General features: G+C 45.6%; 1 protein-coding gene across 2 annotated transcripts in view; it reads right to left on the minus strand.

Annotated features, from left to right (window-relative positions):
• STX17 (syntaxin 17) overlaps window positions 1–14,101 on the minus strand; it is a 99,225-nt gene that overhangs the window by 46,386 nt on the left and 38,738 nt on the right. For both annotated transcript variants that reach the window (XM_054019710.1, XM_054019709.1), the window contains exon 3: window positions 13,854–13,919. In XM_054019710.1, coding sequence (XP_053875685.1) covers window positions 13,854–13,919 — 66 coding nt within the window. The remainder of the gene's footprint in view (window positions 1–13,853; window positions 13,920–14,101) is intronic.

Here is a 14,101-nt window from a genome sequence, read left to right on the forward strand (position 1 = left end):
GTCACAATGTAGTATGTTTAGTTCAAAAAGTACTGTAAACGTATAATGCAGCAATCATTATTCCTAAATAAAATATATATTTGTATCATCGCCACTTTCATGAAAATTGGAGTCTACGGACTGTAGTATCGTGCATGCAGGTTTGTTGTCTTGAGACTAAAAAGGTAGGACTGAGACAACATTTGAGAACTTGATTGTTCAGCAGTTGAAGAGCTCCATTAAACGGCAGACCAATCAGAGCACTGAGACTGGCAAAAAAAAATAATTTATAATTTAACAGTCAGACACACAGGTAGGGGCAGTGCTAGGGGAGGACTGTGGGGGCAACAGCAACCCCAAAATTTGCCTTAGTCACTCCCCCCATAGCCACCCCTTCCCAGCACTAAGGTCAAACGTTACACAGAAGTAAGGGAGGCATGATATGACATTGCCACATACACCTCTACCCCAATATAACGCGGTCCTCGGGAGACAAAAAATCTCACCGTGTTATAGGCGAGACCACGTTATATCAAACTTGCTTTGGCCCCCCCGTTCCTTGTTCCCTGATCGCCCCCTCCAGAGACCCCCGTCCCTAATCACCCTCAGGACCCCACCCAACCCCCCTGTCTCCTGACTGCTCTGACCCCTATCCACCCCACACACCCCCGCCGCCCCCTGACAGGCACTCACCAGGAGCGGCGGGAAGCGGAGCAGCCCGGCCCCAGCCATCTCCACTCTGTCACCTCCCAGCCATGGTGCTCTGCTTCCCGCCGCAGGTGAGTGCGGGGAGGTTGGGCAAAGTACGCCCCCTGTACTCACCTGCGGCGGGAAGCGGAGCGCTGCGGCTGGGAGCTGGCGGAGTGGAGCGGGCTGGAGTTCCGCTTCCGCTGCTGGTGAGTGCAGGGGGGGGGGATCCCCTCCCCCAAATCCCCTCCCCCGAGCGACACGGCTGGGGCCAGGGCGAGGGAAGCAGAGCGGGCTGCTCCCGGCCCCCCGCTAATCTCCCGGGCCACTCTGGGACTGCGGGGCCCCCAAAAGTAACTTCCCACAGCTCCTGGCCCCAGACCCTGGGGGGGAAGCCCCTGACCACCCCCCGAGACCCTCTGCCTCTTATCAAACCCCTCAGCGACAGCCTGACTCGGCACCCTTAACACGCTGCTCAGAGCAGCGAGTCAGAGCTTTACTGCCTTGTATGAGAACCCGCATTACATCGGGTCGCGTTATATCGGGGTAGAGGTGTACTTCTAAAAAAAAACAAAAAAAACAACAACAAAAAAAACACAGGAGTACTTATGGCACCTTACAGACTAACAAATTTATTTGAGCATAAGCTTTTGTGGGCTACAGCCCACTTCACCAGATGCACAGAATGGAACATACAGTAAGAAGATATATAGACATGCAGAGAACATGAAAAGGTAGAAGTTGCCATACCAGCTCTAAGAGGCTAATTAATTAAGATAAGCTATTATCAGCAGGAGAAAAAAAAATGTATAGTGATAATCAAGATGGCCCATTTCAGACAGTTGACAAGAAGGTGTGAGATTTGTATGTTTGTTTATATCACTTTTCACAACAGACTTACTAGTGCTCCATTGCCACCCTTACTTCTGCGCTGCTGCTGGCTGCAACGCTGCCTTTAGAGCTGGGAGGCTGTGAAAAGTGATATTAACAAACAAATATCACTTTGCACAACACCATTTACATGCTAACAGCCCTGGATTCATCCTGGCAACATGTCACATCCACAGTTCCTGTGCTAAGCTATTCATTAATGACTGCTCAAAAGGAAGGCCATAAAGGGAATCAATTCAAAGGCATCAGGTTCTAGTGTAGGCTTCCACAAAGCCCCCACCAACTGCTTCTTCCAGGTAGAGCTCCAAAGCTCCCTCAAAGGCCTCCAGAGACATAAGGCACCACCACTGCTGTCAGACCCTATGGATACTTAGCTTGTCTGGCATCACAGCCTTCACTACAGCACCAGATATCCCAGGGCACCCAGCAACTCTACTGCCAATAGTCTACACTAGTCTTAGTGCCATCAACTGCTTCCCCCCTGCCTCATTATGCCCCCTGTAATTGTCACTGATCCTCCCCATAGCCCTTCCCTTTTTTCTCTTCTCTCCAGTTTATTATATTCTTTAACTTCAAATATAATATCAAACACACTGGGTGTACTGGTTGATCACAGGATGACCATGAGCTGCCAATGTGATGCAGCCATGAAAAAGGCTAATGCAACCCGAGGATGCATCAGGTGAGGTATTTCTAGTAGAGATGGGGGAAGTGTGAGTACCATTATATAAGGCACTGCTGAGACCTCATCTGGAGCTGGATGCAATACTCGGCGGCGACCCCACCTACACTGTGAAGGCCCTTGTGGATACTTTGTTGGCGCGCGTGTCAGTTGAGAGTGGACCAAGTCAGGAGGAGGAAATGGAGGGGGACACAGAGGCAGAGGATGACTCGGAAGTCAGAGATGCATGCAGCCAAGAGCTCTTTTCTACCCCGGAGGAGGCTAGTCAGTTACAGCTGTCGGAAGTTGGCGAAGCGCAAAGAGGAGAGGAGCCCCCGGTAAGTGGATCTGATTTTGGGAATTGCTGAAGTGAGTTGTTGGGCATAGGAGGACAGGAGGGTTGCAGAAAGCAGGCTTGTCTCCCACTGCAGGGCTAGTCTGAGCGGCGGAACAGGCTGTTGACTGACTCCCTCACTTCATGGGAATCTCCCTCAGATACCTTCCATAATGATCCCATCCTGTGGCAAGTATGGGAACAGGAATGATTAACAGGCCCCCCATAGTGTTGACGCTCCCCCAGAGCATGTGCCCAGTGTACAGCAGGGTCAGGGAAGAGTGATTTACCCTGCCCCTGAGGCTACTCACCATTTTGGGGGTCTTGTGGCTCATATGTGCTTGCCTGGGGTCAGCCAGTTAGTGACAGGTGTGCGAGTACTGGTTGTGTTTTAAATCACTGAATCAGTGTTGTCTGTGTTGCAAACAATACTGCTTCTGTAAAATGTTGTGTTTAAACTTCACAGAGATGACCTTGGGAGCCCAGCCTCCCTCTTTGTTATCGCCGGCTGAACGGCTGCGCAGAATTAGAAAGCGGCCAAGAAGAATTAAGGAGGAGTTTCTGCGTGAAGTTATGATGCACTCCACCACCAAGAAATAGGAATTGAAGGAGTGGCGAAACAGTGAGAAGAGGGACCGAAAGGAGAACGCAGCACGCCAGAATGAAGCCACGGAGCGGCTCTTAAATGTTATGGAACGCCAAGTGGACATGCTCCAGGAGATATTAGTACTGCAAACCGAGCAGCTCCGCGCCTGCCCTCCCCTGCAGCCGCTATTGCAATACTCTTTCCCATGCGCCCCCCAGACACTGCCAGCACACTCTTATCAACCTCCTGGCTCCAGCCTATACCTGCAGCATTGCACTTCTCCCTCCTCACAGTCCAGCACTGCGGACTCCCACTACCCTCAACACCCATCCCTCTGCAGTTTGGCCCTGTTGAAGTACAGCACCCGCTGCATTGTACTCCAAAAGAGAAGGTTGGATATGATCCCTGGACATACACAAATCTGTAGCTCTCCGGGGACCCCTCCTCCTCTTGAGAACTTCCATTCCCCCAATCCTTCCCATCACCCATCCCCCTCCCTGCTGATGTATTTTTTGGTTTGACTCTCTCCACTGGCTGTTGTCTTTTAATAAAAGAATTGTGTTGGTTTGAAAGCAATCTTTATTCTATTAATTGAAAGCAAAAAGAGCCCTGCAAAGCAACATACAATTATGTTAAACCCACATATTACATCATGTGCACCAATCACCTCTTAGCATTACAAGCACTGCAATCCCGAGCAAAGCAACAAATATTAGTGGCTTTCAGCTTCAAATTGTTGCCTCAAGGCATCCCTGATCCTTATGGCCACATGCTGTGCCCCTCTAATAGCCCTAGTCTCTGGCTGTTCAAACTCAGCCTCCAAGCGCTGAGCTTCTGCGGTCCAGCCCTGAGTGAAGCTTTCACAGTTCCCGTCACAAATATCATGGAGCATACAGACCGCGGCTATAAGCATAGAATATTGTCATCAGCCAGGTCCAGCTTCCCATACAGGCATCCCCAGCAGGCTTTTAAACGGCCAAAAGCACACTCCACAGTCATTCTACACTTGCTCAGCCTGCTGTTGAACTGCTCCTTGCTGCTGTCAAGTTGCCCCATGTATGGCTTCATAAGCCACAGCATTAAGGGGTAGGCGGGGTCTCTCAGGATCACAATGGGCATTCTGACTTCCCCTATGGGGACCTTCGGGTCTGGGAAGAAAGTCCCAGCTTGCAGCTTTCTGAACAGGCTAGTGTTCCGAAAGATGCATGCATCATGCACCTTTCCACACTAGCCTGAGTTAATGTCTGTGAAATGCCCACTGTGATCCACAAGCGCCTGGAGAACCATTGAGAAATACTCCTTGCGATTAATGTACTCAGTGGCAAGGTGGTCTGGTGCCAGAATTGGAATATGCGTGGCATCTATCTCCCCTCTGCAGTTAGGGAAGCCCATTTGTGCAAAGCCATCCACAACGTCACACACATTGCCCAGATCTTTCGGAGCAGGATGCGATTAATGGCCCTGCACACTTCCATCAACACGACTCCAACAGTCGACTTTCCCACTCCGAACTGGTTAGCGACTGATCGGTAGCAGTCTGGAGTAGCCAGCTTCCACAGTGCTTCACCACACGCTTCTCCAGCAACAGGGCAGCTCTCATTCAGACAGCTGCAACGGCACAGGAGCCAGCAAACAGAGCTGTAAACAGGGGAGTTTGAGTGGGAATGCTGTTGGAGGAGTTTGGGGGGAAGTCTAGGAGAGGCAGGCAGAGGAACAGACAGGCTAGTGAAGGGAGTGTGTGGTAGTCTGGCAGTGTTTTGGTGCTCATTGGGGGTTTGTTTTGCTGTGGGTGGTGGTGTTTTGGTTTGGTTTGTGTTTCCCGGACTTACAGGATTTAGGTGGGAAGGCTATGACAGAAACAGAGGCAGCAGTGGTTGTGACCCAAGCAGTGGAAGATACAATGAAGATGACTGGATGTGGAAGCTGCGGCATGTACATGATCCTGGAGGGGATACCTGAAAAAAGTTTCATCTGCATGAAGTGCTGCCTGATAGAGCTGATGGAAGAAAAGATCCAAGGATTGGAGATGCAGGTGAAGACTCTGGTTGAGTTTAGAAGGGGGTTCGAGCAGATGATGGAGCAAAGACATGAGGAGGCTGAAGGGAAAAGTTCAGACTTGCAGATGGAAGCAGGACCAAAGAACTCTGAGGGGAGACTGCTGGGTGAGGAAAGTGGACAGTGGAAGCATGTGACTAAGAGAAACAGGCAGAGGAAAAGACTGGCTAGTGAAGGAGAAAGAGACCTCAGGAACAGGTTTGCGGAGTTGGAAAATGAAGAAGGGGCACAGCAGGTGGTCACTGAAGGTGAGAGGGCAAGGAAGAAGAGAAGAACAGCTAGTCCTATAGAAAGAGGGGAAGAGTCAATGGAGATAACACCACCAAATATGAGCCTCAGGAGGATATGGGATGGGTTGCAGAGGATTGCAAGGGAGAATAAGAATCAAGAGGACTTGCAGCCAGAGGGAACAGACCGGAGAATCGCACCATCACTAGGAAAAAGCAGGTCTACATGATTGGGGATTCCTTACTGAGAAGGATAGACAGGCCTGTAACCAGAGCTGGTCCAGAGAACAGACGGGTGTGCTGTCTGCCAGGTGCTAAGATACGGGATGTGGACCTGAGGCTGAAGAGGATCCTAACGGGAGCAGGAAAGAATCCACTGATTGTTCCCACATGAAGGACAAATGATACGGCTAGATTCTCGCTGGAACGTATCAAGGGAGACTATGCCAGGCTGGGGAAGACACTTAAGGAAATCGAGGCTCAGGTGACCTTCAGTGGGATTCTGCCTGTTCCTAGAGAAGGGCAACAAAGGTCTGACAAGATTATGATGATCAACAGATGGCTCAGGTAATGGTGCTATACGGAGGGCTTTGGGATGTATGGCCACTGGGAGGCATTCATGGACAGATGACTGTTCTCGCGGGATGGACTTCACCTGAGTAGGGAGGGAAATAGACTTCTAGGATGGAGGGTGGCACAACTAATTAAAAGAGCTTTAAACTAGGAATTTGGGGGAGATGGTTGGGAGATGTTCAGGTAATCTCCACGCCGGATTTTAACAATGAGAGGGAAGAAAACGAAGTAAGAAAGGATACAGCTGTGGGTAGGAGAATGGACATAAGGAGAAAGGGTAGTGTAGATACCAGGCTAATAGGTGATACTGGCAGTAGAATGTCTGTACCTAATTGCGTAAAGAAGTGATGGAATGGATAAGACAGAGTCTGCCTGGGCAAAAATCACATTGGGTAAGAAAGCTACTAGAGCCTCCTCTGGGATAGTGCTTGGAGTGTGCTATAGACCACCGGGATCTGATTTGGATATGGATAGAGACCTCTTTAACGTTTTTAATGAAGTAAATACTAATGGGAATTGTGTGATCATGGGAGACTTTAACTTCCCAGATATAGACTGGAGGACAAGCGCTAGTAATAATAAGAGGGCTCAGATTTTCCTGGATGCGATAGCTGATGGATTCCTTCACCTAGTAGTTGCTGAACCAACAAGAGGGAATGCCATTTTAGATTTGGTTTTGGTGAGTAGTGAGGACTTCATAAAATAAATGGTTGTAGGGGACAACCTTGGTTCGAGCGATCATGAGCTAATTCGGTTCAAACTAAATGGAAGGATAAACAAAACTAGATCTGTGACTAGGGTTTTTTATTTCAAAAGGGCTAACTTTAAAAATTTAAGGAAATTAGTTAGGGAAGTGGATTGGACTGAAGAACTTGTGGATCTAAAGGCAGAGGAGGCCTGGGATTACTTCAAGTCAAAGTTGCAGAAACTATCAGAGGCCTGCATCCCAAGAAAGGGGGGGGAAATTAATAGGCAGGAGTTGTAGACCAAGCTGGATGAGCAAGCATTTCAGAGTGGTGATTAAGAAAAAGCAGAAAGCCTACAAGGAGTGGAAGCTGGGAGGGATCAGCAAGGAAAGTACCTTATTGAGGTCAGAAAATGTAGGGATAAAGTGAAAAAGGCCAAAAACAATGTAGAATTGGACCTTGCAAAGGGAATTAAAACCAATAGTAAAAAGTTCTATAGCCATATAAATATGAAGAAAACAAAGAAAGAAGAAGTGGGACCGCTAAACACTGAGGATGGAGTGGAGGTTAAGGATAATTTAGGCATGGCCCAATATCTAAACAAATACTTTGCCTCAGTCTCTAATGAGGCTAATGAGGAACTTAGGGATAACGGTAGGATGACAAATGGGAATGAGGATATGGAGGTAAATATTACCATATCCAAGGTAGAAGCCAAACTCGAACAGCTTAATGGGACTAAATCGGGGGGCCCAGATAATCTTCATCCAAGAATATTAAAGGAACTGGCACATGAAATTGCAAGCCCATTAGCAAAATTTTTAATGAATCTGTAAACTCATGGGTTGTACCGTATGACTGGAGAATTGCTAACATAGTTCCTATTTTTAAGAAAGGGGGGGAAAAAAGTGATCCGGATAAACTAACAGGCCTGTAGTTAACATCTGTAGCAAGGTCTTGGAAAAAAATTTTGAAGGAGAAAGAAGTTAAGGACATTGAGGTCAATGGCAATTGGGACAAAATACAACATCGTTTTACAAAAGGTAGATCATGCCAAATGAACCTGATCTCCTTCTTTGAGAAGGTAACAGATTTCTTAGACAAAGGAAACGCAGTGGATCTAATTTACCTCGATTTCAGTAAGGCATCTGATACGATTCCACATGGGGAATTATTAGTTAAATTGGAAAAGATGGGGATCAATATGAAAACTGAAAGATGGATAAGGAACTGGTTAAAGGGGAGATTACAATGGGTCATACTGAAAGGTGAACTGTCAGGCTGGAGGGAGGTTACTAGAGGAGTTCCTCAGGGATCAGTTTTGGGACCAATCTTTTTATTATTGACCTTGGCACAAAAAGTGGGAATGTACTAATAAAGTTTGCAGATGACACAAAGCTGGGAGGTATTGCCAATACAGAGAAGGACCGGGATATCCTACAGGAAGATCTGGATGACCTTGTCACTGGAGTAATACTAATAGGATGAAATTTAATAGTAAAAAGTGCAAGGTCATGCATTTAGGGATTAATAACAAGAACTTTTGTTATAAGCTGGGAACGCATCAGTTGGAAGTAACAGAGGAGGAGAAGGACCTCGGAGTATTGGTTGATCACAGAATGACTATGAGACTCCAATGTGATATGGCTGTGAAAAAAGCTAATGCAGTCTTGGGATGCATCAGGCGAGGTATTTCCAGTAGAGATAAGTAAGTGTTAGTACTGTTACACAAGGCACTGGTGAGACCTCATCTGGAATACTGTGTGCAGTTCTGGTCTCCCATGTTTAAGGAGGATGAATTCAAACTGGAACAGGTACAGAGAAGGGCTACTAGAATGATCCAAGGAGTGGAAAACCTGTCTTATGAAAGGAGACTCAAAGAGCTTGGCTTGTTTAGCCTAACCAAAAGAAGGCTGAAGGGAGATACGATTGCTCTTTATAAATATATCAGAGGGATAAATACCAGGGACGGAGAGGAATTATTTAAGCTCAGTACCAATGTGGACACAAGAACAAATGGATATAAACTGGCCATCAGGAAGTTTAGACTTGAAATTAGATGAAGGTTTCTAACTATCAGAGGAATGAAGTTCTGGAACAGCCTTCTAAGGGGAGCAGTGGAGGCAAAAGACATATCTGGTTTCAAGACTAAGCTTGATAAGTTTATGGAAGGGATGATATGATGGGATAGCCTAATTTTGGCAATTAATTGATCTTTGATTATTAGTGGTAAATATGCCCAATGGCCTGTGATGGGTTGTTAGATGGGGTGGGATCTGAGTTACTACAGAGAATTCTTTCCTGGTGGTGAGTCTTGCCCACATGCTCAGGGTCTGGCTGATCACCATATTTGGGGTCAGAAGGAATTTTCCTCCAGGGCAGATTGGCAGAGGCCCTGGGGGATTTTTGCTTTCCTCTGCAGCGTGGGGCACAGGTCACTTGCTGGAGGATTCTCTGCACCTTGAAGTCTTTAAAGCACTATTTGAGGACTTCAGTAGCTCAGACATAGGTTAGGGGTTTGATACAGGAGTGGGTGGATGAGATTCTGTGGCCTGCGTTGTGCAGGAGGTCAGACTAGACAATCATAATGGTCCCTTCTGACCTTAAAGTCTATGATTCTCGTGTCCTTGCGCCCAGGACTGGGGTGAACTCATCACACAGTCCCATGAATGTGGCTTTTCTCATCCAAAAGTTCTGCAGCCACTGCTCATCATTCCAGACATGCATCACGATGTGATACCACCACTCAGTGCTTGTTTCCCAAGCCCAAAAAGGGCGTTCCACTGTGGTCAGCAGCTCAGTGAACGCCACAAGCAATCTCATGTCGTAGCTACTATGCGTGGCAAGATCAATGTCGCACTCCTCTTGCCTTTGTAGTTTAAGGAATAACTCCATTGTCACTTGTGACATGTTAGTCAGAGTGAGCAGCATACTGGTCAGTAGTTCAGGATCCATTCCTTCAACCTGAAGAGGCAGGGCGCGCGGTACATAAACCATTGAAAGATGGCGCCAAATGCAGATGGAAGCACAAGGATTTCTGGGATGCGAAGCAATGCATCACGGGTCATTGGGACAGGACCCAGGATGCCCCACACCCCCTCCACCTTCCCACAAGTCCCACGGCAGAAGAGAAAGAGGTGTTCTGTGGGATAGCTGCACAGACTGCACCACTCCGAATAGCGCTCCAAGTGCCACAAGCGTGAACACGCTATTGCGCAGGCAGCTGACAGTGTGAACACACAACAGCGGTTTCCCTTCAGCGCTCTGTGAGCAAAGCTGTAACTGCTGGTGCTGTAACTCTGCCAGCGTAGACGTGCCCTTATATACCACTTTGGAATTTTGCCCACAGAGACTAAGGGAGTCTAATCTGGTGGAATTTACCTGTTGAAGAACCAGATGAGAGGGGTGTATTTTAACCTACACCAGGGATGGGCAACCTGTGGCCCACGGCCCACCAAGGTAAGCCGCCTGGCGGGCCGGGCCGGTTTGTTTACCTGCCATGTCTGCAGGTTCGGCCGATTGCGGCTCCCTCTGGCCGCGGTTCACCATCCCAGGCAAATGGGGGCTGCGGGAAGTGGCGCGGGCCGAGGGATGTGCTGGCCGCCGCTTTCCACTGCCCCCATTGGCCTGGAGCCAAAAAATGGACTGGAGCTAGACAGGGCATCCTTGGCATTTTTTCCTTTTTATTCAACAACTTACATACTCTATGATAATGGTAATATGTTTTACCTCCAACTGGGAGCATTCATTTATCTGTTGTAATAACACCTTGCTGGGCTGGTGTACTGTTCCTTTTGAGTCATCTTAAAGCATATGATAGACTATTAATGATCTGTTGCATTGAACACATCTGGGGCAAACTCCTCAATAAAAGTTACCAAGCTATTACATGTGTGTTGCCCCTGTAGCTCTACAGGGTGACTAGGATGCGTCTCACATGTTTGGCTGACCCTTAAGGGGTAGTTGGGCTCAGTCACATCTACTCCAGATTAGCTATTATTCCTTCCCTCCCACCCCCACCTCCCAAACTGGACTTGATCAGCTGGGTATTTCTTTAAAAGGGATGAGAACTCAGTATGAAGAGTGTGAACCACAGAAAGTTGGTAGGCTCCTGTGGAAGGCCCTGAATGAGGGTCTGCAGGAGGCTGAGGGGACTCTAGGGAAAGAGCCTGGGAGTCAGGGCTCTGAGAGCCTGACAGTTAACCCAGAACAGACTAGGAACTGAGTCCAGGGTGGGTTAAAGAGGAGACCAAGTGGAGAGAAAGTACTTTGCATTGGTTGGGACCTTTGTTTGTACTTGTTACCCTGAAAGGGAACTGAACTCAAAATGACCCAGCCAGAGGGCTGAGCCCCACTTCAAATGAAGCAAAATTATGGCAGGGAGGGCACACAGCACAACACTGAGTCAACAGGGGGCACTACAGGACAGGCATGCCCTGTGACAGTATATTGGGGGGGGGGGGGGAAATCTATCAAAACTATTTCAGAAATTGAGGACACTGTATGCAAAAGCTACCTTCTTAATGTTCTGAAAGGAATGGCATAATTTTCTGCAAAATAATATTTCCCAAAATCTTTCACCCATTGGTGAAATTTTCTTTTAAAACCGTTTTTTAATATTTCATTCGGTTTACCAGGAGTAAGAGGTATACATTTATACTTACCTATACTTCTATTATACTTTTGTCCAGCTTTAAAGTACAATAAAAGTAATTATTCTGTGTAAACTGAAAATTCAGAAAAATGGCTAATTATGCGTACATGGATTAAATGTAGAGTGGCTGTGCATATATTTGTCTAAAACCTGTGGCGGATGCCTTGGGTCAATATTGACTTAGGGATTCCTAATGTATTTTTACAACATCTAATTCTGAGAGCAAAGTGTGTGCTGCAGAGAACATTTGGTATCAAAATAATTAATCTGATTTCTTTGCAAACAAACAGAACACAAGTCCATTGGTAAACATTTAAACAGCTTACAGCAAACACATTCTACATGTCATATAATTTATTATCAAGTACTCCAGACTCCTAACTATTTAATTAAAACAAAGTCCTAGTCTATTCTTTGCTTGCATGGATCCAAATACTTATTCTGGGCTGTTAATATCAGACTGTATATCAGTTTAATGCATAACTTATCCTTTCAGCATCAAAACATGAAAGCATAAAAGAAGTAAATAAAAAAGTAAGGACACTGGGTTAGCTTTAAGAGAAAATGGTACCCCTTCTGCTCAGCCCCAACATTACATAGTCGCAGATACAGTATAAAAAACTCCTTTGTATTACAGGTTTTATCTTTAAATATATTTCACATTTTATTAATACAGGTGGCATTTCTGAGTCTACAACTGGTAGACATCATCTTGCTAAAACTGTAACAGAGTGATATCGATAAAATTAGAACTCCACGTAAAGCCCTATCTACCATCACTGTTCAACTATCTATAAACAGCACAATTTTAACTCAGTTGTGGCTAAATAGGTGTCCACTTGACAGGAGCCTAGGTTACAATATTATTCTAACTGTTGTTCTAAGGGTCTGATTCTGCAGCCACCTTCAGAAGAAACTTTGGAGTATATAAAGAACCACGTGCTGTTATTTCATCTTCAAACATCAGAAACACGTCATGCAAAACATAATAATGCCAAACTCAAACCTCCCAGAACCTGGAAACACAGAATAAAACTACATTTCTACAGATATCACCTCTCACATCTCTGCCCACAGACAATCATATACCTTCCATCACTTGCAAACCAAACCTACTGAGCCATGAACTCAGGATGACACCCACACAACCTTAACTCTGCCCTTTGAGGCCATTGTTCCTTTGTGATTAACTTTTACTTCTGACTCTGGGCTTTAATCTCCTTTTATTTTTCATAAGGGACAATAACCCATTTTAAGGTAAGGTTTGTTTGTAGTACACCTCTACCTCGATAGAACACTGTCCTCGGGAGCCAAAAAAATCTTACTGTGTTATAGGTGAAACCGCGTTATATCCAACTTGCTTTGATCCACCGGAGTGCACAGCCCCGCCCACCCGGAGCACTGCTTTACCACGTTATATCTGAATTCGTGTTATATCAGGCCGCGTTATATCGGGGTAGAAGTGTATTAGAAATGTGAACTTTAATATGTTCTTAGCAGACATTTCTATCAATGAGGCTCCTTGGATGATGGGTTATTAGCTGGATGGATGCTACTCTCTGCCATATATATTACTTAGTATTGTTCTGTATCTAGGAGATGTGGATTGTTGTTTTTTTAAACTTTCATGACATTCCACATAGGGCCAAGTTAAGGTTGACTGGGCATGAAGTTAATTGACCTCCATATAGGCACCGGTGTCCATGCTATTGAATCACAATGCATGATTAGACCCTTTGACACCTATGCAAGCAAAATGGGTATTTACGCATCTAAGAGTAGATCTGAACATCCAATGTGGATGATCTATTTACGTCTATTTATGTTGGAAAGCTGAGCCCACGTCTGTTCCATTATAACAATTGCTATGTTCTAATTACATTTATAACATAAGATAACCCAGTATTGAAACTCTGCAACACACAAGACTGCATTAATAATTTGTCAGGTACTAAGAGTCACACACAGCTGCAGATTTGCATGCATACACACAGTATTTAAAAATCAAAAATAAGGGCACAAAACCACAAAATGTACTTGCATTTGTACCTTGTTAGATGAATAGTAACATTTTGTGATTTGAGTTTGCTAGCAATAAACACTGTAGATGACCATCTTTGTTCTCTTTACTTGTGGCACCTTAGAGACTAACAAATTTATTAGAGCATAAGCTTTCGTGGACTACAGCCCACTTCTTCGGATGCATCCACGAAAGCTTATGCTCTAATAAATTTGTTAGTCTCTAAGGTGCCACAAGTACTCCTGTTCTTCTTTTTGCGGATACAGACTAACACGGCTGTTACTCTGAAATTTGTTCTCTTTCTGCACTTACAAGTAGAGAAAACCTATGGCTATATTTGCCCCTCAGGCCACATTTTGGGTAACCCTACTTTAAAGTAAAGCAGTAACAGGTGCCTATAAAATATTAATCCCTATCAAAATCCCTCCCCATCTCATCTAGCACTAGATAAAAAGCCATTTAATCCCATTAATTTCACATAGCCACTTTAATATCCTTACCTGAACAGTACGTCCTGCATTGATGTGCTCTTCATGTAATCTGTCCCACAGTCTGCATCTCTGATACTACATAAAGAAAAAATACTCCATATAATTGCTAGAAAAGAAATTTTATCACTCAATTATTTTAAATTTCTGTAGTTTACAGTAATAAAGGGGCCAAACTCTTCCTGGTGCAAAGCCAGGGAAGTAAATGGATCTTCACGAGGGATTAATTTGGTTCCCTATATTTTCATTCATCCCAACAT

This window comes from Malaclemys terrapin, chromosome 2, assembly GCF_027887155.1.
Source record: "Malaclemys terrapin pileata isolate rMalTer1 chromosome 2, rMalTer1.hap1, whole genome shotgun sequence".
NCBI classification, from domain to species: domain Eukaryota; kingdom Metazoa; phylum Chordata; order Testudines; family Emydidae; genus Malaclemys; species Malaclemys terrapin.